This window comes from Carcharhinus amblyrhynchos, chromosome 2 (genome assembly GCF_965287045.1).
Source record: "Carcharhinus amblyrhynchos chromosome 2, sCarAmb.v2.hapA, whole genome shotgun sequence".
Taxonomy (NCBI): domain Eukaryota; kingdom Metazoa; phylum Chordata; class Chondrichthyes; order Carcharhiniformes; family Carcharhinidae; genus Carcharhinus; species Carcharhinus amblyrhynchos.
Window position 1 is genome coordinate 8,298,237 of NC_137325.1, and position 27,866 is coordinate 8,326,102.

Genomic DNA, 27,866 nt, shown 5'->3' on the forward strand with positions numbered 1-27,866 from the left:
AGTGGGTGGATAAATGACAAATATAATTCAATATGGCAGAACGTGTGATTGCCTTGTACCCTTCATCCTCGATGCCGTTCGATATTGGTCTGGTTGCTCCGAGTGATATTCCATGTTAATCAGACTTGCAAGCTTGCCAAGGCCATCTAAAACTATTCCAAAATCATCCTTAGCTGCTTGAAGATTGGGAGATAAACAGCGTGAGTCGTAACGTGGCTAGATTTGCAATCTCGTTACGGTCAGAGTTAATCTCACTTGCTGCCGTTTAGCCATCCCAATGTAAAAATCACTCCACTAACCGTAACACCTATTTGTTGGTCTAGGGTCTTATGTAAGCAGGAGTTTCAGCTGGCTGGCTGTCGGGGACATATTGGGCAATATTTTCCTACACCCATCGCACAGACTGTAATAGATCCCATGTGCATTTAATAACACATTAAACAAAACATTACAGATACAGATTAGAACGCTTATTCATCAGAGGCTATCAGTGGAGAGGCATGAAGGGGGAAAAGAATCCAGCTTCCTTTATGGAGATGGCAACCATCCTTAAAAGTTCCACTAAGCGTTCCAACATCTGCAGCCCTAGAAACAGCGACAACAAATATTACATTTCCTTTTCAGCTTAATTTTTCTTCCCCCCAACACACACACACAGGGCATTCATTATTTGCAAAAAGTGATGGAAAAAAAACAACCAATTTTTAGGTCCCCGTTGTGGGTGTTAACCCTAGCAGCTGCGTATCTTCCTTCCCAGTGTTTCCACCGACGGAGGCTAACAGGTGACCTGATAGAGGTGTACAAAGTTATGAGAATCATAGACAGGGTAGATAGTCAGAAGCTTTTCCCCTAGGGTGGAAGCCAATTACAAGGGGGGGGACACAGGTTCGAGGTGAGGGGGGTTAAGTTTTAAGGGAGATGAATGGGGATAAGTTTTTCACGCAGAGTGGTGGGTGTCTGGAGGTGGTGATGGAAGCAGGCACATTAGCAACATTTAAGAGGCATCTGGATGGGTACAGGAATAGGGTCTTTGCTCTTTTGTTTCTCCTCAGGGCATGCATTACTTGCAAAAAGTGATGGAAAAAGAACAACCAATAAGGGCAGGTTTCTTTTAGTTTGGGTAGGGCATCATGATCGGCATGAGTTTGGAGGGCCGAAAGGCCATTTCCTGGCTGTACTTTCCTTTGTTCACAATGTACAGCAACGTACCATTGAATCTCCAGAGAAGCCATTTGCCCCATCAAATCCACACTGACTCTCCAAAAGAACATTCACCCAGGAATATGTTTCATATAGTTGTTAATGTTTACACAATATCCTGGATGTTTCACTATTCTTGTTTATAATTGGTAAAAGTTATTGCTATAGCTTATCTGTATTCTTAAATAAACTTTGTTTGGTAAAAGCTCCCTTGTGGGTCATTTGAATCATAGCTGAAGTGGAACATCTCATGCTCGCCCTAGCCAAATTCAAATTGCAAAAGTTTTGATCCAGGCAGACTTCATAAAACACTTTGGAGTTTTCAACCTGAATTATAACAGTCCACGCTTTTAGCAGTTGCTGAATGATGCTGTTGTTGCCTTTTCAAAAGTTCTGGTAGGGAATTGAATAATTGATATTCTATTTATTCATGTATTTTATGTACAATAAAGCCAGTTAATTGGTTCACAATTAGGCCATGTCTTACAAAATGCACACAGTGCCACATGAGGCAATGCAGCCAATAAATTAATGGGTCCAATGTTACTGACTCTGCTTAATTAGATATTGGATGATAAGGTTATTTTTTGGACAGTAAGGTGATGAGTGTATCTGGTGACACTCAAACTAAAAGAATACCTTCTGTGAACTTTTTTCAGACATACAAATACAAGTACACATTAGGAGCAGGAATGGACCATTCAGCCCCTTGAGCCTGCTGTCATTCAATAAGAACATGGCTATCCTGACTATAGCCTCAATGTTACTTGCCTGCCTACCCCAAACCCTTTGACTCTCGTTAGTCAAAAATCTGTAGGGATATGGGGTAGGGCCTGGGTGGAATTGTGGTCGGTGCTGACTCGATGGGCCGAATGGTCTCTTTCTGTACTATAGGGTTTCTATGATTTCTAATCGATCTACCCCTCTGCCTTAAAAATATTCAATGACCCTGATTCCATTGCTAAGAGTTCCACAGACTAATGACTGTCCAAGAGAAAAAACGTTTGCATCTCAATCTGAAATTTTCTCATAAATTTCCTCATAAGACAGTCCGTTCATCCCTGGAATCAGACAAGTGAATCATGCCCCAACTGCTCCTAATACAATTATGTCCTTCCTGAAATGAGACCACAATGTACACACTACTCTAGATGTGGTTGCACCAATATCCTATACAACAGTAGCAAAACTTCCCAACTTTTATATTTAAATTTCATGCAACAGTCAACAACATTCCAGTTGCCTTCCTAGTCACTTGCATGCTAAAATTTTGCGGTTTGTGTCTCAGGACACCCAGATCCCTCTGTACCTGGAGTTACGCAATCTGTCCATTTCAATAATGTCGGGAAAAACCTATCTGGTTCACTAATGTCCTTTAGGGAAGGAAATCTGCCATCCTTAGCCGGTCTGGCCTACATGATACCAGACCCCTTGAGCAACTAGGAATGAGCAATAAATGCTGGCCAGCCAGCCCAGCCATGTCACAGAATCCCTACAGTGCAGGAGGCCATTTGGCCCATTGAGTTTGCACCGATCACAATCCCATACAGGTCCTTTTCCCATAACCCCATGCATTTACCCTAGCTAGTCCCCCTGACACTAAGGGGTAATTTAGCATGGTCAATCCACTTAACTCGCACATCTTTGGAGTGCGGGAGGAAACCATAGCACCCGGAGGAAACCCATGCAGAAATGGGAAGAACATGCAAATACCACACAGACAGTGACCCAAGCCGGGACTCAAACCCAAGTCCTTGATGCTGTGAGGCAGCAGTGCTAACCACTGTGCCACCCCAATGTCCCACAAATGAATTTTTAAAAATAGTTTTCCTATTCTTCCTGCCATGGGACAATGGATATGGTAAACATAATTAGGGCAAAATGTATATTGAACAGTACAATAGACCATGATTCAGACAGCTCACTCTACACAGCCATCAGATGTAGCCTTCATTACTCAATGTCTTCATTTGATGCTTTGACAAGGGCAGAAAGATCAATTAGTCAGGGAGAGGAGAATGGATTGAGAGGCATCCTGAATTGGAAGAATATCCTTTCACCCAAGTTGACAACGGCCAAGCTGACAAATATCTGTTACAGAAGAATCCTGTGATTTAAGAGCTTTGGGAGTGACTCCAAATCCCAAAATTAGCCTTCTGAAGCAAAATCTGGCACAGGATAAGTTGGGATGTAATATCACGCTGATGTGAGCCTGACCTATTTCATAAGCAGATGTATTTTATATGTTCAAGGCAAGTGCGCTTAATAAGACTTTTCATTTATGGGGTGGGGGGAATACGATTCGTTTCCAAATTACTGTATGAAATGGACACAATTTTTTGCTTTTACCTGTAATTTAATACAGGGAAAGTATTGAAACTTCCCAGGTTAAATACTGCAAATTCTCACCAACTACACAACCAGCATTTTAAATAAATCTTTATTAGTAAAAGCATCCACAGTGCAAAAAGTCAACCAAGAAATCCAACTTTTTGGCATTTTTTCCCTAAACTTTCTTCTTTCTCCAAGGTGGTTTGTAATGACTTATGCAAAGCTTTGCCAACTCTGTTTCCTGTCTGAGAGAGAGAGAGAAAGGTCAACTTGACTCTGGAATCAAAAAAAAATGTTGTAACTCAGGATCAAACTCCCACATTGACACTGGGGGCTCCTGTCACCCAGATTTGTGTGGAAACCCGCTCCCTTAATTGTGCATTAAATACAACTAAAAATCTGACTGATAAGAACATGAAGGAATTCCAAAGGAATCCTCTTATTGCTTTGACCATTTTCAAAGATGGAGAAGGTGGACAGGTAAGGAGTTTCCTTATCTATAAATATTCAGACAACAAGTGATACTCAACAACTCTAAAGTTTAAAATTTATTTATTAGTCACAAGTAGGTTACATTAACACTGCAACGAAGTTACTGTGAAAATCCCCTGGTCGCCACAATCTGGCGCCTGTTCGGGAGGGAGAACTTAGCATGGCCTGTCCACTTAACTTGCATACTTTTAGACTGTTTTAAAGTTTATTTATTAGTGTCACAAGTAGGCTTACATTAACACTGCAATGAAGTGACTGTGAAAATCTCCTAGTCGCCACACTCTGGCGCCTGTTCGAGAGGGAGACCTTAACATGGCCAATTCACCTCATCTGCACATCTTTGGAATGTGGGAGGAAACTGGAGCATATGAAGGAAACCCACGCAGATATGGGGAGAATGTGCAAACTCTACACAGACAGTGACCCAAGCCGGGAATGGAACCTGGGTCCCTGGCGTTGAGGCACCATGAAACACTTGAATTAAATTACCTTCCCAGCGGTTTCACTCCCTTTACCATCTTCTCCCTACCATACATTTTCCAGATTGAGATTTCACTGCAGTCGGATGGATATCAAACAAAAGCGTGATTCCCAAGCTAAACATCCGTGAGTCAGGTATTCCTTGCTGGCAGTGCTCTCTTGCGAGGGCAGGATCTCCCTTTCTTTTCCTTAATTCCCCACCCTGAGCTTCAACAAAAGATACCCGATTGAGAGGCACCCACAAACAATTCTACACTAAGATTTCTTCCCTCTGTCCATGAACATCATGGGGTGGAATTCCAGAGCACAGTGAACCAACTCTGCAGTGCATCATTCTAAGAAAGTAAATACCATTACTCCCATACACTGCAACACGCAGACACTCAGATTGAGCAGGTCTGTCACAAAAGATATCATATCTTACAAAGCGGTGGAGGTGGTGAGACAGAAGGTCAGTCAATGGCTAGGGTATTCTTTTTTTTACAAATATTTTGTGCAAAAACAGTGGAAGAATTTCTGAAATGAGACTGGGCCGGGAAGCTGACAGCGATTGCAACACCAGAGTAATTTACAGTGAAAATAGGAATAGTGCGAGTGAGTTTTAGGGCACAGCTTTAATGGAGTTTAATGGAGCAGCTTTAAGCAAATCTGCCAACCTCAACCTCCCATTTGCTTTTATCGAGAACAGCTTGACAATAAATGCGTGAGCTTGCTTCCGGTGCTCAAACTCGCAGGCAGCCCCATTCATGGAGCTGAGAAGCTGCGACGCTGACAATGGGGATCTTTTTAAACTGTGCAAGTGTTGCAGTTCACGGGTGGAAATATTGTTCTGCAGTGCAATATTGAGTTGTAGATTAGGCAGGAAACCAAATTACATTAGCCTCCAGATATGCACGTCCATATCAGAGACAATGAAAAGAATGTTGCTTTACCTGGGAACAAGAGCTGACAAATTCAGTATTCAAGTCAGAACAAAATGCTACACGGTGCAAGACAGCGAACAAGCAGCCTTCAGTTGCCGACTAGAATGGCAGCTTCGGCATTGCAACCACCAGTGATGTATACAGAAGCAACAGAATAACTTCTTCACAGTCATTCAATAACAGGAGCATTGCTAACTGTACTGTGCATTGATAACAAATTATCATAGAATCCCTACAGTGCAGAAGGAGGCCAATCGGCCCATCGAGTCTGCACCGACAACAATCCCACCCAGGCCCTATCCCCATAACCCCACATATTTAACCCGCTGGCACTAAAGAGCAATTTAGCATGGCCAGTCCACCCAACTCGCACATCTTTGGACTGTGGGAAGAAACCGGAGCACCCGGAGGAAACCTACGCAGACAGTGACCCCGAGGCCAGAATTGAGCCCAGATCCGTGGTGCTGTGAGGCAGCAGTGCTAACCACTGTGCCCCTGTGCCGCCCACAAAATTATGGCGTTTTAAATTCAGATTTGAGACATGTTAACATGAAACAGGTAAGCAACATTTCATCGTTTGGAAGCCTGAAACATTCACACTGGGTGAGATCATAGAATCCCTACAGTGCAGGAGGCTATTCGTCCATCGAGTCTGCACCGACTCTCTGGCAGAGCATCCCATCCATGCGTTATTCCCATCAGCCCAATTATTTACTCTAGTCTTGGGACACCAGGGTCAATTTAGCACGGCCAATCCACCTAACCTAGACATCTAGTGTGGGAGGAAACAGGAGCACCTGGAAAAAAACTACAGACACAAGAAATATGTGCCCATTCCACACAGACAGACCAGAGGCTGGAATCGAACTTGGATCCCTAACGCTGTGAGGCAACAACGTTAAACACTGTGCTATCATGCCACTCCATGATAGCACTGGAGCTCCCTTGAGGAGAGGCAGCAATAGCAGAGAAAATTACCAGGTACAGATGCAGCACCCAGGTTTTACAAGCGCTTATCTGATGGTGATTGTTTAATAACAGAATGTCTGGAGCTGTAGATTTCATTCTATTTGTAAAAGCAAGTGTGTAATCTGATAGTTGGATGGTGCGGCACACACATCCATAGCTGGGATTTAGCAAACTTACGCTCTCCAAGGAATTACAAAATGAAAGGGGGCTAGTGAGGGTAAATGGGGTTATGGGGATGCGACCTGGGTGGGAATGTAATTGGTGCAGACTCGATGGCCAAATGGCCTCCTTCTGCACTGTGGGATTCTATGAATGGGAGGGAGTGACTTTAACACAGGATAGGAATCACGTACACCCACACACCCATCTATAACACACTCGCACGCCACTGCACATCCAGTTAGAACAGATGCTGTGGTAGACTGATCAGTCCTTCAATTGGGGAATGGCAGCACGGTAGCACAGTGGTTAGCACTGCTGCTTCACAGCTGCAGGGACCTGGGTTCGATTTCTGGCTTGGGTCATTGTCTCTGTGGAGTTTGGACATTCGCCCCATGTCTGCGTGGGTTTCCTCCGGATGCTCCAGTTTCCTCCCACAGTCCAAAGATGTGCGGTTAGGTTAACTGGCCAGAATAAATTGCCCCTTAGATGCATAGGTTAGAGGGATTAGCAGGTAAAATATGTAGGGCTATGGAGATAGGGCCTGGGAGGGATTGTGATCGATGCGGACTTGATGGGCCAAATGGCCTCTTTCTACACTGTTGGGATTCTACGATTCTATAGGACCCAGGTTCAATTCCTGGCTTGGGTCACTGTCTGTGTGGAGTCTGTACGTTCTCCCCATGTCCGAGTGTGTTTCCTCCGGGTGCTCCGGTTTCCTCCTACATTCTGAAAGATGTGCTGGTTACACAGATTGACCCGAACAGGCACCTAGAATGTGGCGACTAGGGGAATTTCACACTAACTTCATTGCAGTTAATGTAGGTCTTACTTGTGACTAGTAAATAAACTTTAACTTTTCTTACACGCAAACCAAATTCAAGTAATGGACTATAATCGAGCTGTATATTGGGAGGTTCACTGGCAGTGTTTGGTTAACTGCATCGAGAGCTCGCGGAAACACCAAACATCATCATGAAACGACTGAGCTGAATGATATCGCGGCTGCCCAATCATTCAGTCAAAGCATCAATTCATACCTCTAACATTTCAAAGATACTTGCTGGATCCAAGCTGCCTCCTCCAACTTTCCTGAAGCAAGTGATGGTCCCTTTGCTGGTGACTGAAACCAACAGGCTGGCCATACGGCAAACTTCCTCCTGTGAGGTGGCATCGACCACATGCCTGTGACCAATCTGTGGGAGACAAGCAACATCAGTCATACATTTGCTGAGGGACTGGAGAATCTAAAACTCGCTATTCCAGTCTCAGGATAACCTTAGCCATTTCAGACTTGGATCAGGAGGAATGTCTTCACTCAGAGGGTTGTGAAGCTTGGAAATTCTCTTCCGCTGAGGGTTGTGGACGTTCAATTATTGACTATATTCAATAGATTCTTGGGCAGTGAGACAATCAAGGGATAAGATGAGAAAGTGGAATCGATCAATCACGCTCTTGTCAAATGGCAAAGGAAACTTGAGAGGCTACATGGTCTATTCCTGTTCCTATTTTGGGGCTGGCACAGTGGCACAATGGTTAGCACTGCTGCCTCACAGTGCCAGGAAGCTGGGTTCAATTCCCAGCTTGGGTCACTGTATGTGCGGAGTCTGCACATTCTCCCAGTGTCTGCATGGGTTTCCTCCAAGTGCTCCTGTTTCTCCCACAGTACAAAGATGTGCAAGTTAGATGAATTAGCCATGCTACCTGAACAGGCGGAGTGTAGTGACTAGGGGATTTTCACAGTAACTTCATTGCAATATTAATGTAACATTATTGTGACACTAATAAATAAACTTTAACTTTTGTGCTCTAACATTTGAGAAGCCTGGGCCTTCCCACTGAATCCTTACAGTGCAGAAGCAGGCCATTTGTCCCATCAAGGCTTCACCAACTCTCCGAAAGAACATCAGACCCAGGCCCATTTCCCCTGCCTTATCCCTGTAACCCCACATATTTACCCCACTGATCCCCTAACCTACACATCTTGGGACGGTAAGAGGCAATTCAGCATGGCCAATGCACCTAATCTGCACATATTTTGGAGTGTGGGAGGAAACCTGAGCACCCGGAAGAAACCCACGCTGACATGGGGGGACTGGGCAAACTCTATACAGACAGTGACCCAAAGCCAGGAATTGAATTGGGTCCCTGGTGCTGTGAGGCAGCAGTGCTAACTGTTTCTATGCTGTAAATACTTTGTATTACTATGTAATATTTATCACTTTAATACACAGATCTGAGTCACTGTAGATAACTCTCTCGACATGTGTTTGCTCTGTATCAAACCAACTGAAAGCTCCTTCATAAAATAATCAAAATTCTTTTTAAATAGAAATACGGTTACGCAAGCAAACAAATTTCTGAACACAGCAAAGCCATTTTGATGCGGCCCTTTTTTGACAGGGGAATTTTAGATCTTAAATAATATTTCTAAATTTATTCTGCACTGAAAATTAAACGTTGGTGCAGGAATGTATATTTTGGTCATTAGGTGTTGCTGAGTGAACTAGTGTTAGTAAACTGTCAAGTTGGGTTCCAAGTGTGGTGGCGACATCTAGTGGCTTAAATGTGAGTGGCACTTCCTGATACTAATGCGTAGGCACACTTTTATCACCTTCCTTCACAAGAGGTGTGTCATTCTCCCTCACGCCCACACTACACACTGAACTCAGCCAAAGCCGCTCAAACCTGATCACGATTTGCTGTCTGAAAGGGCAAGTTATAAAATGACAGAACAAATTAGCAATGCAGCTTATACGATTCTAATTGAATGGCAGGACAGGCACAAGGGGTTAAACGGGTGGCAGTTCATCTACATTGCATTCGGTGCAGGTAAACAAAAAGACCACTACATCACCCAGACCACTCACATCCAGGACAAGCTGACTTAAGACTCCCTCTCCCAAAATCATTCAAAACAAACTGCATTAATGCGTCAGCACCTTCTCACAAGGAAGGGCACATTCATAAGAAGCTACAGCAAAAGGTTCAAAAGCCAATCGTCTGCAATAAACATGCATTACACATTAAAGCCCTGTTGTAAACTTTTGGCTAACATCAAGTGTAGTTTTGTTGTCCTGCACTTGGTTGATGAGGTTACACTGAGGCTTCATTTGAAGCAATTTTTTTAAAGCAGCATCTCAGCCTTTTGGCCAAGATGCGAATGAGATCAAGCCTTGGAGGAGGTGCAATGCCTACTCCAATCAGCTTGGATCGAGTAGATCAAGCCCATGACAGGAAGTGGTCAGCCTACCTTGTCAGTCTGGATCTGGAATGTCTCACTTGCTGAGACTTTGAATTGGAATTTGATTGGAATGAATTGGACACAAACTAAAAAAAAAGCCCCATTGTAACCCAGCAAAGATCACAACTGAAGGTTAATAAAACATCTTCCAGAGGAAGTGGTAGAGGTGAGTACAATTACAACATCTGAAAGACATTTGGACAGATACATGGATGGGAAAGGTTTAGAGGGATATGGATCAAACGCAATCAAATGGGACTAGTTAGAATCCCTACAATGCAGGAGGAGGCCATTCAACCCATCAAGTCTGTCCCAACCACAATCCCACCCAGGTCCTATCCCCACAACCCCAACATATTTACTCTGTTAATCCCCCGACACTAAGGGACAACTTAATACGGCCAATTAACCCAAACTGTACATCTTTAGTTCAGTTTAGGAAACCTGGTTGGTACGGACAAGATGGACGAAGGGCCTGTTTCTGTGCTGTCACCTATTTTTGTAGAGACAAAAGTCCTTGGGACAAAAACATTTAAAAAACATATGTTTAAGAGTGTCAGTTTTTGTCGAGTGGCCCCATAAAGGTCATCTTTCATACTGTTCCAATTCATATGGCAGGCAGCATGGTGGCACATGTGGTTAGCACTGCTGCCTCCCAGCGCCAGGAACCTGGGTTCAATTCTGGCCTCGGATCACTGTCTGTGTGGAGTTTGCACATTCTCCCCATGTCTGCATGGGTTTCCTCTGGGTGCTCCAGTTCCCTCCCACAGTCCAAAAACATGCGGGTTAGGTGGATTGGCCATGTTAAATTGACCCTAGTATGACGGGAATTGGCTAGGGTAAATATGTGGGGTTACAGGAATTGGGCCTGAGTGGGCTAGTGCAGACTTGATGGGCCGAATGGCTTCCATCTGCATCGTACGATTCTATACATAAACTTTAGCATGAAGATAATTATCACGTTTAACAAAATCCTCTAAGCATGCAAACAGCTAGGGGTTGTATGTTTTTACTTATAGGATTTGTGCAAAATATTTTCACACAAAGACAAGTAAACCTCTCACTTTGCTTAAAGTGACGATGCAAGGTACATTTTCCACATCGAGACGAATGCAGTCATACGGATCATCCGAGAGCTCAATTTCCTTGGAACCTTCGTCATCTTCAAGCACCCGGACCTTGGGAATTCTTGAAAAGATGCAGAAAATGAAGTGAAAGTGGTCACACTGTATTTCCTCTTTACATAAAACAATCATCTTTCAGTCTGGGCCATCACAGTCTTTCTTAGTAAATGTGTAAGTCTCTGTCAATTCGTCAATCCCAGCTCTGACAAAGAAATAGTTAGGATTGTACAGCCACAGTAACCAGGTACACACTTGTCACCAAGATGTACATGTGTGCCTGAGATCAAAGCAGGTGAGGGTTAAGATAAGAGTCAACAGCATGGAAGGCGAATGTGGCGAGAAGCCAAGCATCCAGCAGGAAGGGAGAGTGGATGTGTGTGTGAGGTTCATCTGATTATAGAATCCCTACAGTGCAGGAGGTGGCCATTCGGCCCATCAAGTCCACACCAATCACAAGCCTATCCAGACCCCACTCCCGTAACCCCACCTATTTACCCTGCTAATCCCCCTGACACTAAGGGTCAATTTAGCATGGTCAATCCACCTAACCCACACATCTTTGGACTATGGGAGGAAGCCAGAGTATCCATGGGAAACACACACAGACATGGGGAGAATGTGCAAACTCCATATAGACAGTGACCCGAGGCTGGAATCGAACCTGGGTCCCTGGCGCTGTGAGACAGCAGTGCTAACCACTGTGCCACCCACGTGTCTCTGACATTTCAGTAGGATAACACAAACCTTCCATCCAAAGACAAGGCAATAGTACATCCATGCCAACTCATTAGCACAGCATTGTAGAGGTCTGGAAATATTGCTAACTACGAGCGCACCAACATCAAGTTATTCACTGGGCTTTCCCAGGATAAGGTCAATGCAAAAATAAAAGCAAAATACTGTGGATGCTGGAATCTGAAACAAAAGCAGAAAATGTTGTAAACTCTCAGCAAGTCTGACAGCATCTATGGACAGAATAGAGCCAACGAGTAGAGCCAGCGCTCTGACAACGGGTCAGCCAGACACGAAACTCTGGCTCTGTTCCCTCCCTACAGGTTCTATCAGACCTGCCGAGATTTTCCAGCATTTTCTATTTTTGTTCAGATTCCAGCATTCGCAGTATTTTGCTTTTATTCAATGGGCTGCCTATTTAGAAATGCTGTTAAGCTTATCAGCTATCCACGGAACCAGGTCCTAAATTAATCTTATAAATCCTTATCAATATCAGACACTGTAAATTTATAATCAGCAAGCAGTCTATGTTGAATTACTATGATATACCTGAATTGCTTCGCAACCTCTTTTTACTTTGTCAGTGAACCCTTAAAATCGAAGGGTTGCCAACTTAAATGTTGCCAGTTCATGAGAGTGGCTACGTCAGAGAAATCCCATTAAACACGCACGAGGTTATTCGGAGAGAATAGGATGAAGTGTGGGGTAAGCGACCAATCTTTGGCTTCGTGTTTTGAGATTTTTCATGACAATTTGGCAAACAAGTTAACTAATTCACTCCAAACAGAAAACGCTGGAAAATCTCAGCAGGTCCGACAGCTCCTGCGGGGTGAGAATAGAGCCAATGTGTCGAGTCTGGATGACCCTTCATCAAAGCAAAGAACAAAGAGAATCCGCACAGATTTATGGAATGGGACAAAGGGAATGTAAATAAGAATACAGAAGGCCATTCCACACCTCTCCACCCTCACAGAATGAATCTCTGCTGATTCTCTTTGCTCTTAGGCGCAAAGGACCATCCAGACTTGACACATTGGCTCTATTCTCTCCCCACGGATGCTGTCAGACCTGCTGAGATTTTCCAGCATTTTCTGTTTTTGTTTCAGATTCCAACACGGGCAGTATTTTGCTTTTAGCGAACTTACGCATTTGTTTGTGCCGATCCTAATGGGGTCGCTGGTGGCAAATGCTAATATAACCCCAACTGGTTAACGCAATCAAATTTAACATGCCAAATTTAGACACCATTAATTCACAGACACAAAACTGGATGATAAACCAGGGCAGAAGATGGTAGCATAGTGGTAATGTCACTGAACCAGCATCCCAGAGGCCAGGGTTCAGATCCCACCACGGCAGCTGGTGCAATTTAAATTCAATTAATAAAATCTGAAATTGAAAGTCAGTCTCAGTAATGGTGACCCTGAGACTAGCACTGATTATTCACTCATTCCCCATCGGGAAGGAAATCTGATCTACGTGTGATTTCCAATCCACAGCAATGACTTTTGCCTTCCCTGTGAAATGGCCTAGCAAACCATTAAAGGGCAGTTAGGGACGGGCACCAGTTATCTCATGGAAGAATTAAAAAACCCAGATTGTACGGTGCTCTTGTCGAATATTCAAATTACACGAATATAATCATTCTTAAGATGATTCTTACATTCTGAAAATATAATGAACAAAGTGAGTTTTGCTGTAAGTGTTAACTGTGAGCCTAAAGTGCAGAACATTACTCCAGCACACACAAATAGCAAGTTGTTCTTGGCAACTTCCCCAAGGCGCGAGTACATGAAACCAATTTCTTACCTGGTATTATGAAGTGCTGCTTTAACCGCAATGGAGATTGCGTCAAAAAGATTTCCACCACACTCTAACAACTGAAAAGCAGACAGATTAAAGTTAACAGTTGTATGTTACAGTCTCTTCCCTTTTAATACATGATTCTGGGAAAACCATGTAACGCACATCATCAGGTTATATAGACTGAACAAAGGGTACAGAAAAAAATCTTAATTAGGATGTTGGCAATTTCTCCTTTAAAGTTTGACGTTTTTTAAGTTTGACGTTTTTTAAGTTTGACGTTTTTTCAGTTTATTTATGAGTGTCACAAGTAGGCTTACATTAACACTGCAATGAAGTTACTGTGAAAATCCCGTAGTCGCCACATTCCGGCGCCAGTTCGCGAACACTGAGGGTGAATTTAGCGTGACTAATGGACCCAACCAGCATGCCTTTCAGACTGTGGTAAGAAATTGGAGTACCCAGAGAAAATCTATGCAGACACTGGGAGAATGTGCAGACTTCACGAAGACAATCACCCAAAGCCGGGAATCGGACGTGGGTTCCTGGCACTGAGGCAGCAGCGCTAAATATTGTGCCACCGCGACTGGGGAGATCCGTGAACAATGTTACAAAGAGTTAACGTATTGCATTAATGAACCAGAAAGCAGAGCAAAATGAAAGGTGAGGAAAGCACACATCACAACTGCAGCTGTCAAAACATAAAACTGGATCAACATGAATGCTCACTAAATGCCACTTGTGCCTGATAGATAGTGGATGGATTTGGGGAGTCAGGAGATGAGTTATTAGCTGCAGAACTCCCAGCTTGCTCTTGTAACCACAGCATTTGAATGGGTGGTCCAGTTAAGATGTCCACGGTAACCCTCAGTATGTTGATGGTGGGTCTTTGCCCGGTATAATAATTCACGTTCCAACAACTGCAAAATTTGCCGGCTTTGCATCATTCTTTCATTGAAATATTACTTCAGGAAATGAATTCTAGTGGTTGGATGTGACAGTTTGATTGTTATAACATTGGCGCATACTTGTTGGGCTGTGTATACGTGCAGTATCAAATCTCTGGCTTGGTGTTTGAAACAGAAGTGTATTTTTTTCTGTAAAATTATTAGTTTGGATTATGGGAATCATCTTTTAATAGAAACAGTTATCTCGGGAGCACAAAGGTTTACCCAGGGAGTCAGGGATGTGAGCTAATCTCTCTGGTTCTCTTTCAGTTTTCCTGCTGAACTCATTGTGTTTTCTCTCGTCTGGCAATGTGCTGCACTAGCTTTTTCAGCTGTTCTGAGGCAGGACTGTTGATCAAGTGTGTACATTTCAGAAGCAGATCATGGGTTACATTATCACATGGCAGCTGTTATACACACTTCTGGATATTTCTGCAATCTTATTACATGATGCAGGATACAGGCTAGTTCTCAAAGAGTCAACTCGCGATGTCCTTTCACTCAAGTGACAGGAAGATTTAAAAGGACACTGAGGGGCAACTTTTTCACACAGAGAGTGGTGTGTATATGGAATAAACTGCCAGAGGAGGTGCTAGAGGCAATACATTTGGACAGGTACATGATAGGAAAGGTTTAGAGGGATATGGGCCTAACGCAGTCAAATGGGACTAATTCAGTTTAGGAACCTTGGTTAGCATGAACAAGCTGGGACGAGAGCCCTGTTTCCGCGCTGTATATCTCTATGCCTCTTGTCATCTTGTTAAAACAGACCATTTCTAATGTTAAAAAGAAACTAATCCAATATCAGAGATGAATGAATCATAGAATCCCCACAGTGCAGAAGGAGGCCATTTGGCCCATCAAACCTGCACTGACAACAATCCCACCCAGGCCCTATCTCTGTAACCCCATGTATTTATTTTGCTAGCTCCCCGGACACTATGGGGCCAATTTGCCCAATCTGCACATCTTTGAATGGTGGGAGGGAACCGAAGCACCTGGAGAAAATCCATGCAGACACAGGGAAAATGTGCAAACACCACACAGACTGACAGTCACCTAAGGTTGGTTTCATAGCTCCTTGAAAATGGAGTCATAAGTGGACAGGATGGCGAAGAAGGCAATTGGCATGCTTGGTTTCATTGGTCAGGGCATTGAATACAGGAGTTGGGGCATCTTGTTGAAGTTGTACAAGACATTGGTAAGGCCACACTTGGAATACTGTGCACTGTTCTGGTCACCCTATTATAGAAAGGATATTATTAAACTAGAAAGAGTGTAGAGAAGATTTACTAGGATGCTACCAGGACTTGATGGTTTGAGTTATAAGGAGAGGCTGGATAGACTGGGACTTTTTTCTCTGGAGCGTAAGAGGTTAAGGGGTGCTCTTATAGAAATCTATAAAATAGTGAGGGGCATAGATCGGCTAGATAATCAATATCTTTTTCCAAAGGTAGGGGAGTCTAAAACTAGAGGGCATAGGTTTAAAGTGAGAGGGGAGAGATACAAAAGGGTCCAGAGGGGCAATTTTTTTCACACAAAGGGTGGGAGTGTCTAGAACAAGCTGCCCGAGATAGTAGTAGAGGTGGGTACAATTTTGCCTTTTAAAAAACATTTAGACAGTTACATGAGTAAAATGGGTATAGAGGGATATGGGCCAAATGTGGGCAATTGGGACCAGCTTAGTGGTAAAATGTGGTCAGCATGGACAGGTTGGGCCGAAGGGCCTGTTTCCATGCTGTAAAACTCTATGACTTTTTGATTTTCCTTTATTTAAATGAACACATCTTTTTGCTTTCTGGGAGAAAAAAACCTACCAGTACATCTACGTAGAGGATCCAGCAGTGTTCCCTGGGAGTAATACACAGCGTCTTCAGCTGCAAACTGCTGCTGTTATCAAACACTCTGTACAGGGTGTTGGCGATTTCTGTGCCAAGGTCTTCCCCTCCACGACCTTCAAACTCGGGGGTTGCATTGGCAGAGCTAATAAACAAAGACACGTTTAAAACAACTCATCAACGCCACGTGCGGAGGCTAAGAAAATATTGCAATTTTGTTTTTTAGGTCAACTTTCTAATTTAAAAAGAAAGGAGTGAGAACAACTTCATCTGATCACGGTTTTCATTCAAGTCTCATTTGGCAGTGAAACAAACCCATTTTGGAAAGTGCTCTACTATCACCCTCCAGTGGTTTATTCATGGAATTACAATTCAAAAACATGCATGCTCACTGCACTGCTTAATTCTTCCAAACCCTTTAATCCTTTATGTAGTAACTTGTATTTATACACTGCCATTGACATAATAAAAAGATCCTTCACAGGAACATTTGAGACCGATTCACATAAGAACATACACTGAGATTTTCCAGCGTTCCGTTTTTGTTTCAGATTCCAGCATCCGCAGTATTTTGCGTTTACATAAGAACACGTTAGGGCTGAAGGCCAAAAGCTTGGTTAAAGAGGTAGAAAAGCATCTTAAAAGAAGAGAGGGGGTGAGGTGAAGAGCGGAGATAGGAAATTGCAGAGATTAGGACCTCGGCAATTGAAGGCACAGCTGCTAATGGGCGAAGCAATAAAATTCCAGGGTGCTCGAGAGGCCTGATATGGAGGAGAGCAGTTAACTGGGAGGGTTGTGGAGCATGAAGACCAGAATTGCACACAGTATTCCAAGTGTGGCCATACCCAATGTCTTGTACAACTTCGACAAGACGTCCCAGCTCCTGTGTTCAATGTTCTGACCAATGAAACCAAGGGATATTATTAAACTAGAAAGAGTGCAGAAACAATTTACTAGGATGCTACCAGGACTTGATGGTTTGAGTTATAAAGGAGAGGCTGGATAGACTGGGACTTTTTCCCCTGGAGCATAGGAGGCTATGGGGTGATCTTATAGAGCTCTATAAATAATGAGGGGCACAGATCAGCTAGATAGTCAATATCTTTTCCCAAAGGTAGGGGAGCCTAAAGCTAGAGGGCACAGGTTTAAGATGAGAGGGGAGATATACAAAAGGGTCCAAGGGAGCAATTTTTTCACACAGAGGGTGGTGTCTGGAACGAGCTGCCAGAGGTAGTAGAAGAGACGAGTACAATTTTGTCTTTTAAAAAGCATTTTGACAGTTACATTGGGTAATATGGATATAGAGGGATATGGGCCAAACGCAGGCAATTGGGACTAGTTTAGTGGTTTAAAAAATGGGCGACATGGACAAGTTGGGCCAAAGAGCATGTTTTCATGCTGTAAACTTCTAAGACTCAATGGAGGAGTTGAGGGAAGGGGTGAGGTCATAGCTGAATTTGAAAGCAAGCTTGAGGATTTTAAAAATGAGGCCAATGAGCAGAGGAACGATAGGGGAACAGGACTTAGAACAAGTTAGGATATTGGCAGCTGAGTTTGGATGGCCTCAAGTTTACATATGGTGCAAGATGGGAGGCCAGCCAGGAGCACATTCAGAGAGATGAGTCTAGTGGTAACAAAGAATCATACATGGATAAGGGTGCTTTTCCCATCTCGCCTGTTTCTCACATCTTTTCAGACAGTTCTTTACAGAACTGTTACAGTGCAGGAGGCCATTCAGCCCATCATGCCCACACGAGCTTTTCAAAAGAATAATTAATTAACGTCATTCTCTTGCCTTCTCCCCATAACCCTGCACATTCTTCCTCTTCAATCAAACCTGCCTCCACCACACGCAGGCAGTGCGTTCTAGACCTTAACCACTTGCTGATTGAAAAAAATTTATCCTCATATCGCCTTTGGTTCCCTTGCCAATTACTTTAAAAAGTTTAAAGCTTATTTATTTGTGTCATAAGTAGGCTTACATTAACACAGCAATGAAGTTACTGTGAAAACCCCCTAGTCGCCACATTCCAGCACCTGTTTGGGTACACAGAGAGAATTTAGCATGGCCAATGCACCTGACCAGCACATCTTGCGGATTGTGGGAGGAAACTGGAGCACCCAGAGGAAACCCACACAGATACAGGGAGAACGTGCAGATTCTGCACAGACAGCGACCCAAGCCGGGAATCGAACCCAGGGTTCTTGGCGCTGAGGGGCAACAGTGCTAACCACTGTGCCACCCAATTACTTTAAATCTGCGCCCTCTCCTTTCGTGAGTGGGAACAGTTTCTCCCTATCCACTCTGTCCCGAGCCTTCATGATTTTAAATACCAATGAAGTGGATCATTATGATGCTTGCCTTGAGCACTAGCACGAGCCCTGCTTTGTCCCTTTCAAACTTTTACTTCGCACACATCTTACCAGTCTACAAAGAATTCCAAGAAGCCTTCATTTGGTCTTTCCAGTTTGGGCGTGCCCATTTCCGCTTTAACACCCACGAGAATATCGGTGTGACCCTGTGAAAATACACATACAGCTTGAGTATTTCTCTAATACATCAACTCTGGTGATATATTAAGGAGCAGTATCACCATTTGCACCCTCTTAACAATTAACCAATGTGTTTAACATGCTTATTGCTTAATCTTAAAGTTTATTTATTAGTGTCATGAGTAGGCTTACATTAACACTGCAATGAAGTTACTGTGAAAACCCCCCAGCGACCCAAACCGATCAATTTTGTTGTTCACCTTGTGGCTACCGGCATAATAATCATTAACATCAGAAGAGTGAAGGGGCATTGCATCTGATACTTCTACCTGGGGCAGCACTGCTGCCTCACAGCATCAGGGACCTGGGTTCGAGGCCCTGCTAGGGTCACTATCTGTGCAGAGTCTGCACATTCTCCCCATATCTGTGTGGGTTTTCTCCGGGTGCTCCAGTTTCCTCCCAGAGTCTGAAAGATGTGCAGGTTTACCATCGGCCATGCTAAATTTTCCCTCTGTGCACCCAAACAGACGCCGGAACACTTCATTGCAGTGTTAATGTAAGCCTACTTGTGATACTAATGAATAAGCTTTAAACTTTGTTTCAGTGCATCTGGTGCAATGGCCTCTCTGGTGTGATGCTTCGCTAAGGACCAGCATGTAGTCCTCACTGTTTAGCTGCCATCCAAGCACACTGGTCAACTCCTTCTAAAAATAAACTCCACCCTGGTCCTGGAGATAGGGGTTCCCTGACTACTAGTCCAAGCTGGCCCAGACATGTATAAACACGGTGTCCTCTTTTACCCCAAAATAAACTTCAAGTTGTCAAAATAAATTATTTATTTCCACCATGAGATTGCGTATCTCCAGCTTGTCTCAACCTAAGAATGCTAAATCCTCTTATGCCTCAGATTCCGAATGCTACAGGTCTGTTTCAAGGACCCCCTGAAGTGTGTGAGCAACGTGCTCAGACACTTTACACTCACTTTTATCCAAAAGCAAGCATTCATTTTCTAATAGTCCGAAACATGCTTGATGGTGGTGGGACCTATTTCATGTTTGCTGCCTCACCCTTTTACCCAGTTCCTGCCTTATTGTAGGCTTTTATTTCATTTAAATCCATTCAGGCACCACGGAAAGGCAAGAAATTGGTTTCATTTAACAAGCTGTCGGTCTTTACAGATTACTCCTGCCTTCCATCTACCCAATAGGGTTCACATTTACAAATGGATCATTCCTACTGCTGTGATAAAAGGCGTTTTGCCTAGTGAATTATGCTTTGAAATGTAGTAACTTTTACATAAACAAAAGCAAACTTAAAGTGAATTCTTCGTCTGACACAGACATAGAATCTTACTGTGCAGGAGGCCATTTGGCCCATCGAGTCTGCACCGACCACAATCCTACCCAGGCCCTATCCCCATAACTCCATGCATTTACCGATCTCATTCTGCATTGCATCATTCTATGTCTCACTCCTGGCTCTGTTTTAAAAGACAACGGTACTTGCCTCAAAACTTAGAGCAATCCTGACCAGGTAAACATAGGATGTGAGCTGAATGCTGGTACCTTCAGCAACAGCCTAGCGATACTGGACCCGTTCCAACATTGCAAAATGTGTATATGGCACACAGCGAACTTCTTGGAATTTTGTTTTTTAGAATTGATTTCAACAATCTCCTGTCTGATACTGAATAAACATTACACTTATCTATTTATATAATGTTGATATGCCTTTAATTCCCAAATGTGCTCACCAGCAGACCTGCAAAGTTTTATCAATATTTGCTGAAATGAAAAGTCGAACCATTCTCATGCAAGGTTATTTGCTTTACCCAGAATACAAATTAAACCTGCTCTGTGTATAAACGTCACCCTACACTGTAAACACTTTAACACAAACATTCAAAGCAAATCTTTATTACAGCATATTTCTGAAAATAGATTATTGCCTTGGTAAGAGTCCAATCTCACTTTTTTTAAGTTACACAGACCTTGGAGTTTGTTGGTGGCAAGCAATGTGTCTCACTCTCTTTTGATTTAATTTATTGTCACATGTATTGGGATACAGTGAAAAGTACCGTTTCTTAAAGTTTATTTATTAGTGTCACAAGCAGGCTTACATTCACACTGCAATGAAGTTACTGTGAAAATCCCCAAGTCGCCACACACCAGCACCTGTTCAGTACACTGCGGGAGAATTTAGCATGGTCAGTGCACCTAGTTTTTTGGACTGTGAAACTGGAGCACTTGGAGGAAGCCCACACAGACACAGGGAGAACAGCAGACTCTTCACAAACAGTGACCCAAGTCGGGACTTGAACCCAAGTCCCTGGCATTGTGAAGCAACAGTGCTAACCACTACATCACTGTGTTGCTCATTTGTGCACTATACAGACAAAACTTACTGTTCATGGAATCGATAAGGGGGAAGAAAAGGAGGAGGTGCAGAATATAGCACTATATTCATAACTAGGATGTAGCGGAAGATCGACTTAATATAAGGTTGGTCCATTCAAATGTCTGATGACAGCAGGGAAGAAGCTGTTCTTGAGTCGGTTGGTACGTGACCTCAGACTTTTGTCTTCTTCATTCTTACTTGTAAGAAGTAAGAATTATGTTTAAATCAATTATTTTACAACATTCATTCTTGGGAAACAAACTTGTATTTAGTACACAGCCAGGCCACGGACATGCAAGGCAGAATTCTTGCAAATTAAGTTGATGAGGCACCTCGGAATGCAACTGAAAGTAGGAAATTTACTCAGTCCAGCACAGGGTTAGGTGTATTCTCACCGTCTAGGCTGAATGAAGGTACCTTTTGAATTGGCTAGCTTCAATACGACTGGAAAGGAAAGAATGGCTATTTTCACCATAATTTCCACCAACGTCCGATGACAGATGACTGTCGTCATCGAGCATGGATAGGCCGTTTGCTCCAAGCATCCAGATTTGAATCGTTGGCTCTTTCTCTCCACAGATGCTGCCAGGCCTGCTGAGATTTTCCAACACCTTTTGTTTTTGATGCAGTTCCTTCTGTTGTGTTCATAGAAGACCAACAATAGCCCCACATAACAGACTGGTCTGTATCACCAGAGAACATGTTCGCAGTCGGTCATTCTCCCATCTGCTTTATTGGGTGGCACAGTGGTTAGCACTGCTGCCTCACAGCGCCAGAGGCCCAGATTCAATTCCTGCCTCGGTTCACTGTCTGTGTGGAGTTGACCATGCTAAATTGACATGAGTGTCAGGAAGACTATCTTGGGTAAATGTCTGGGTCTATGGGGATAGGGCCTGGGTGGAATTGTGGTCGATGCAGACTCGATGTCCTCCTTCAGCACTGTAAGATTCTATGACTGTTTGCCTGGAATCTGCACATTCTCCCTGCCTCTGCATGGGTTTCCTCCAGGTACACAAAGACCACGGCGAGTGCAGAGATGGGAAGCCATCTACTAGGAGTCAGACATTACTTTCAGGTTACTGATCCAGGATGAACATAGATACTGTTGTCAATTCCAAAAGTCAAGGTGCCAATGCTGCCTGGATCACCTTCCACAGTTGGCACAGAATTCCCTAGAATTGTTTTTAGATTTTCTGTGCATACATGATTGTATCACTGAATTTATAGGTAAGCAGCCTTGAAATACAAGCCCCAAATGAACCCCTTTAAATAAAATCTATTGGGAAGCACAGACAGATTTATTTGGGGTGGCAGAGTGGCACAGCGGTTAGCATTGCTACCTCACAGTGCCGGGGGCCTTGGTTCAATTTCAGCCTTGGGTGACTGTCTATGTGAAGTTTGCACATTCTCCCCGTGTCTGTGAGGGCTTCCTCTGGGTGCTCCTGATTCCTCCCACAATCCAAAGATGTGCAGGGTAGGTGGATTAGCCATGTTAAATTGTCCCTTAGTGCAAGGGGGACTAGCAAGAGTAAATAAGGATTATGGCAATAGGGCCTGGGTAGGTTGTTGTTGGTTCAGATGGGCTGAATGGCCTCCTTCTTCACTGTAAGGATTCTGTAAAATCACTGTATATACATTCCAGAGGTAATTTTGCTGGAAAGGCAAACAAAATATTGTGATGAACTTTCCGAAAGATTTAGAATAAAAGTCCTTACAATTTTCACTCTGGCAGATCCACTTGTGTTCGACACTACGTCTGTTTCTATTTCGATATGTCTGTAATCTTCACAGCCTCGACCATCAATCCGCAAATCATCCTAAACAGAAATTGGAAAAAGTCATTCACAACATCAATTCCTAACTGAAAAAACATATGCATATTATACATAAAAACAAAACAATATTTCTATAACTAAGTGCCAAATAGACAGACAGGTGTAACTATTTAGGAATGGCACAAGCTTAGCTTTATCCTTACACCAATTAATTAGCTGAAATTAGTTGTCAGAGTTGCTGGAGTTCAAGTAGCCAATTGGACAAAAAACTAAATTATTTTTGATTTATTATTGTCACATGTATTAACATACAGTGAAAAGTATTGTTCCTTGCACGCAATTCAGGCAAAGCATACCGTTCGCCGAGAAGGAAAGGAGTGCAGAATGTAGTGTTACAAACATAGTGAGGGTGTAGCGAAAGATCAACTTATTGCAAGGTAAGTCCATTCAGAATTCTGACAGCAGCAGGGAAGAAGCTGTTCTTGGTATGTAACCTCGGACTTTTGCATCTTTTTCCTGACGGAAGAAGGTGGAAGAGAGAATTTCTGGGGTGCGTGGGATCCTCAATTATGCGCACTGCTTTGCCGAGGCAGCAAGAAGTGTAGACAGAGTCAATGGATGAGAGGCTGGTTTGCGTGATGGATTGGGCTACATTCACGACATTTTGCAGTTCCTTGTGGTCTTGAGCAGAGCAGAAGCCATACCACACTGTGATACAGCTAGAAAGAATGCTTTCTATTTATCAATGAATAGATGAATAGGCTACAAGGCAGTACCTGGACAAAAATACTAAAACAACAGCTTAACATAATTATTAGCAAAAAGATTAAAACTCATCAACTGTAACAACACAACAACTTAATGACCCAGTAGCTTTTCTCAGAAGAGACCATTACTAGCGAGATTTGAGAGTGGAAGATTGGAAGAGAAAAAAGTGCTAGAAGCATTCAGCATTTGCAGAGAAGACAAAACTAATACTACAGTTTAATTGGTCCAACAATGGCTGACATCTTCGAAGACCTGCAATTCCAACTCTGTAATTCCCTCTCTAAATCCTTCCACCTCTCTCTGCTCCTTTAAGACACTTCATAAAACCTGACTTTTTGACCACTTGTCCTTATATGCTAGTGTCAAATTCTTGTTTTGATAACTTGTGGTACCCAGAACTGCAACATTTTGACAAATGTTTAAGCTGACATTGTGTGAAATTATGCACATAGCTCCAGAATGACAGTGTTTGGTACACAGATTACTCTGCAAGTGTGTGCAATGTGGCATCTTAGAAACATAGAAATTAATACATGTATGCAAAAACACTAAAATCACAGGCACCAATGTACCCCTCCCCGATGGGCTCAATGCATTCTATGCCTGGTTTGAGCAAGAGGTCACTGATAGCACGCCCTCCACCCCAGAAGCCTTGGATGAACCTGCAACCGAGATCACCATCGCAAATGTTAGAGCAGTCTTCTCGAAGGTCAACCCATGGAAAACGACTGGCCTGGATGAGGTACCTGGATGAGTGCTCAGATCCTGCGCAGACCAGCTGGCTGGGGTGTTTGCAAACATCTTCAATCTCTCTTTACAACAATCTGAGGTCCCTATCTGCTTCAAGAAGATGACCATTATCATGAAGTAAAGCTAGGCAGCATGCCTTAATGACTATAGTCTGGTGGTTCTGACATCCATCATTATGAAGTGCTGTGAAAGATTAGTCATGGCACAGATCAATTTCAGCGTCTCAGAGGACCTGGATCCACTACAGTTTGCCTACCATTGCAACAGGTCCACAGCAGACGCCATCTCCCTTAACCTGCACTCAACTCTGGAACACCTAGACAACAAGGACACCTATGCCAGCCTCCTATTATTGACCACAGCTCAGCCTTCAACACCATTATTCGTACAAAACTCATCTTCAAACTCCATGGCCTAGGGCTCAGCTCCTCCCCATACAACTGGATCCTAAACTTCCTAACCCACAGGCTGCATTTAGTAAGTAGAGGCAACAACAGTTCCTCCACGATCACCATCAACAGTGGTACCACACAAGGCTGTGTCCTCAGCCCTTCACTATACTCCTTTGCACCTATGACTGTGTGTCCAAATTCCCCTCCAACTCAATTTTCAAGTCTGCTGATGACATTACCATATTGGGTCAGATCTCAAACAATGACAAGACAGAGTAAAGGAATGAGATGGAAAATTTGGTGAACTGGTGCGGTGACCTTACTCTGTCCCTCAATGTCAACAAATCGAAGAATATAGTCATTGACTTCAGGAAGCGTAAAGGAGAACATGCCCCTGTCTACATCAATGGAAGTAAGAAGTCTCACAATACCATGTTAAAGAACAATAGGTTTATTGTAGCATGAGCTTTCGGAGTGTCACTCCTTCTTCACATGAGACTCAAGGAATGACACTTCGAAAGCTTGTGCTTTCAAATAAACCTGTTGGACTTTAACTCAGTGTTGAGAGACTTCTTACTGCGTTTACCGCAGTCCAATTCCGGCATCTCCACATCATACATCAATGGAGACAGCCGAAGTAGAAATAGTCGAGAGCTTCAAGTTTTTAAGTGTCCAGGTCACCAACAACCAGTCCTAGTCCCATGCCAACACTGTAGTTAAGAAAGCCCACCAACGCCCCTGCTTTCTCAGAAGACTAAGGAAATTTGGCATGTCAGCTACAACTCTCACCAACCTTTACAGATGCACCATGAGAGCATTCTTTCTGGTTGTATCACAGCTTGGTATGGTTCTTGCTCTGCCCAAGACTGCATGAAACTACAAAATGTCGTGAATGTAGCCCAATCCATCACGCAAACCAGCCTTCCATCCAGTGACTCTGGCTACATTTCCCACTACCTCGGCCAGCATAATTAAGGACTCCACAAACCACAGACATTCTCTCTTCCACCTTCGTCCGTCGGGAAAAAGATACAAAAGTCTGAGGACATGTACCAACCAACTCAAGGACAACTTCTTCCCAGCTGCCATCAGACTTTTGAATGGACCTAACTCGCATTATGTTGATCTTTTTCTACACCTTAGCTATGACTATAACACTACATTGTGCACTCTCTCATTTCCTTCTCTATGAACAGTATGCTTTGCCTGTATAGCGTGCAAAAAACAATACTTTTCACCATATGATACACACTTGACAATAATAAATCAAATCAATCTGAAGATCACAAATCTTGTTGAAATGACATAACGACGATGCTTGGAGGCTGGTTAGATCAATTGGTTCAGGGTGCCAACAGGGGTGGCTTCAATTCCTCTCCAAACTGAAGTAGGCTTTAAAGTAAAATCTGCTTCCTCATCCTGCCCCAAAATTGATGTGGAGTAGTGCCACTCAGGCTGTATAACCAAATGTCCCTCAAACAGAGAGGGATGCTGATGTGGTCCTCCATGGACCAGGCTAATTACCTGACTACCAGCCAGCCTACCAATAACACTCTGGGATATTTTGTTCTATGACAGATACTTTACAAACACAATATAAGCAAAATACTGCAGATAGCGGAATTTGAATAGGGACACAGGATGCTGAGAAAATCCAGCCAGTATGACAGCATCTGTAGGGAGAGAAAGCAGAGTTAATGATGTGTCAATTTGGCTCTTCATGAGGACTAAAGAGAGGAAGAATGTGTTGAATATTGAACTGCGGCTGTGAGAGATTCCAACAAGATGCAGCAACTTTAAGAAAAAAGACAGAGGTGTGGGAAAAGGGAAGGTCAGGGTGTTCAGGACTGCAATGAGGTACTGCATACGTGGGATGTATTTTTAAAAGGGTTTAAGATGGAGGAGAAAGGTTACAATCTAAAGTTCAACTCAATGTTGAGTCTTGAGGGCAGTAACATGTCAAATCAGAAGATGTGGTGCTGCTCCTCCAGTTTATGTTGGGCTTCGATGGAGCATTGCAGCAGGCCAAGGACAGACATGGGAGCAAAGTGCCGAGTTAAAATGGAAAGCGACGGGAAGGTCGGAGTCAGGTTTTTTGATTTGATTTATTATTGTCACATGTATTAGCACATAATGAAAAGTATTGTTTCTTCTACACTATACAAAGCATACTGTTCACAGAGAAAGAAACACAAGAGTGTATAGCACACAAGAAGTAATACTTTTTAGCTAGGGTATAGAGAAAAATCAACTTAATGCAAGGTAAGTCCACTCAAAAATGACAGCTGCAGAGAAGAAGCGGTTCTTGAGTCAGTTGGTACACGACCTCAGACTTTTTTATCTTTTTCCCACTGGAAGAAAGTGGAAGAGAGAGTGTCCGGGGTTCTTGATCACGCTGGTTGTTTCACCAGACAGTGTGAAGTGTAGACAGAGTAAATGAATGGGAGGTTGGTTTGCGTTAAGGATTGGGCTACATTCGAGATCTCTAGTAGTTCCTTGTAGTCTTGGGCAGAGCAGGAGCCATACCAAGCTGTGATACAATCAGAAAGAATGCTTTCTGCGGTGTATCTATAAATGTTGGTGAGAGTTGTAGCTGACATGCCAAATTTCCTTATTCTTCTGAGAAAGTAGAAACACAGAGGTTTGCAGACCGTTCCATCCAGTTGGCGTTTGCAGCGAATACAGTGGCCCAAATTGAAGGAGGTGGCAGTGAAACACTGCATAACCTGTGAGGTGTGTTTGGGGCATCAATCAGACAGTGAGGAAGTGAAGGTGTTACACCTTCTGCCCATTGTAATGGGAAGGTGGTGTGGGATGGATGGAGTTGTTGTTACTGTATGCGGCAGCTTTACTGAACGAGGGCGGGATGCTGCCTCGCTGACTGAAGATTGCGGTGAGGCGCCCTAGCTCCTACCTGCACTCCGTGCATCACATAAACTTTCTCCGCCTCGCTCAACACCACGGTGGCCATTTTCCCAAATACGTTATCACCTCGCGCCCCAACCCTGACGTCATCGCCCTGCGACTTGCTCGTGACGTCACCGTCTCC

General features: G+C 43.5%; 1 protein-coding gene across 2 annotated transcripts; it reads right to left on the minus strand.

Moving 5' to 3' along the window:
* Nucleotides 1-397: 397 nt before the first annotated feature.
* exosc7 (exosome component 7) lies at nucleotides 398-27,841 on the minus strand. 2 transcript variants are annotated; one of them, XM_080201891.1, is made up of 8 exons: nucleotides 27,732-27,841; nucleotides 22,848-22,949; nucleotides 18,667-18,761; nucleotides 16,222-16,387; nucleotides 13,464-13,534; nucleotides 10,863-10,986; nucleotides 7,595-7,750; nucleotides 398-585 (listed from the first exon to the last, which is right to left on the minus strand). In XM_080201891.1, the coding sequence occupies exons 1-8, from the start codon at nucleotides 27,786-27,788 to the stop codon at nucleotides 562-564; spliced, it is 795 nt and encodes a 264-aa protein (XP_080058017.1). In that variant the 5' UTR covers nucleotides 27,789-27,841; the 3' UTR covers nucleotides 398-561. The 2 variants fall into 2 exon arrangements, with proteins under 2 accessions (XP_080058017.1, XP_080058016.1); XM_080201890.1 differs by lacking the exon at nucleotides 398-585 and adding an exon at nucleotides 3,625-3,776.
* Between the last annotated feature and the right edge of the window lie 25 nt (nucleotides 27,842-27,866).

Coding starts and splice junctions, on each gene's coding strand:
- exosc7 (XM_080201890.1), bottom strand. CDS start 27,788: ATGGCCACCGTGGTGTTGAGCGAGGCGGAGAAAGTTTATGTGATGCAC. Junction 22,950..27,731: donor ATGTGATGCACGGAGTGCAG/GTAGGAGCTAGG, acceptor ATTTCTGTTTAG/GATGATTTGCGGATTGATGG. Junction 16,388..18,666: donor TTGGAATTCTTTGTAGACTG/GTAAGATGTGTG, acceptor TTTGTTTATTAG/CTCTGCCAATGCAACCCCCG.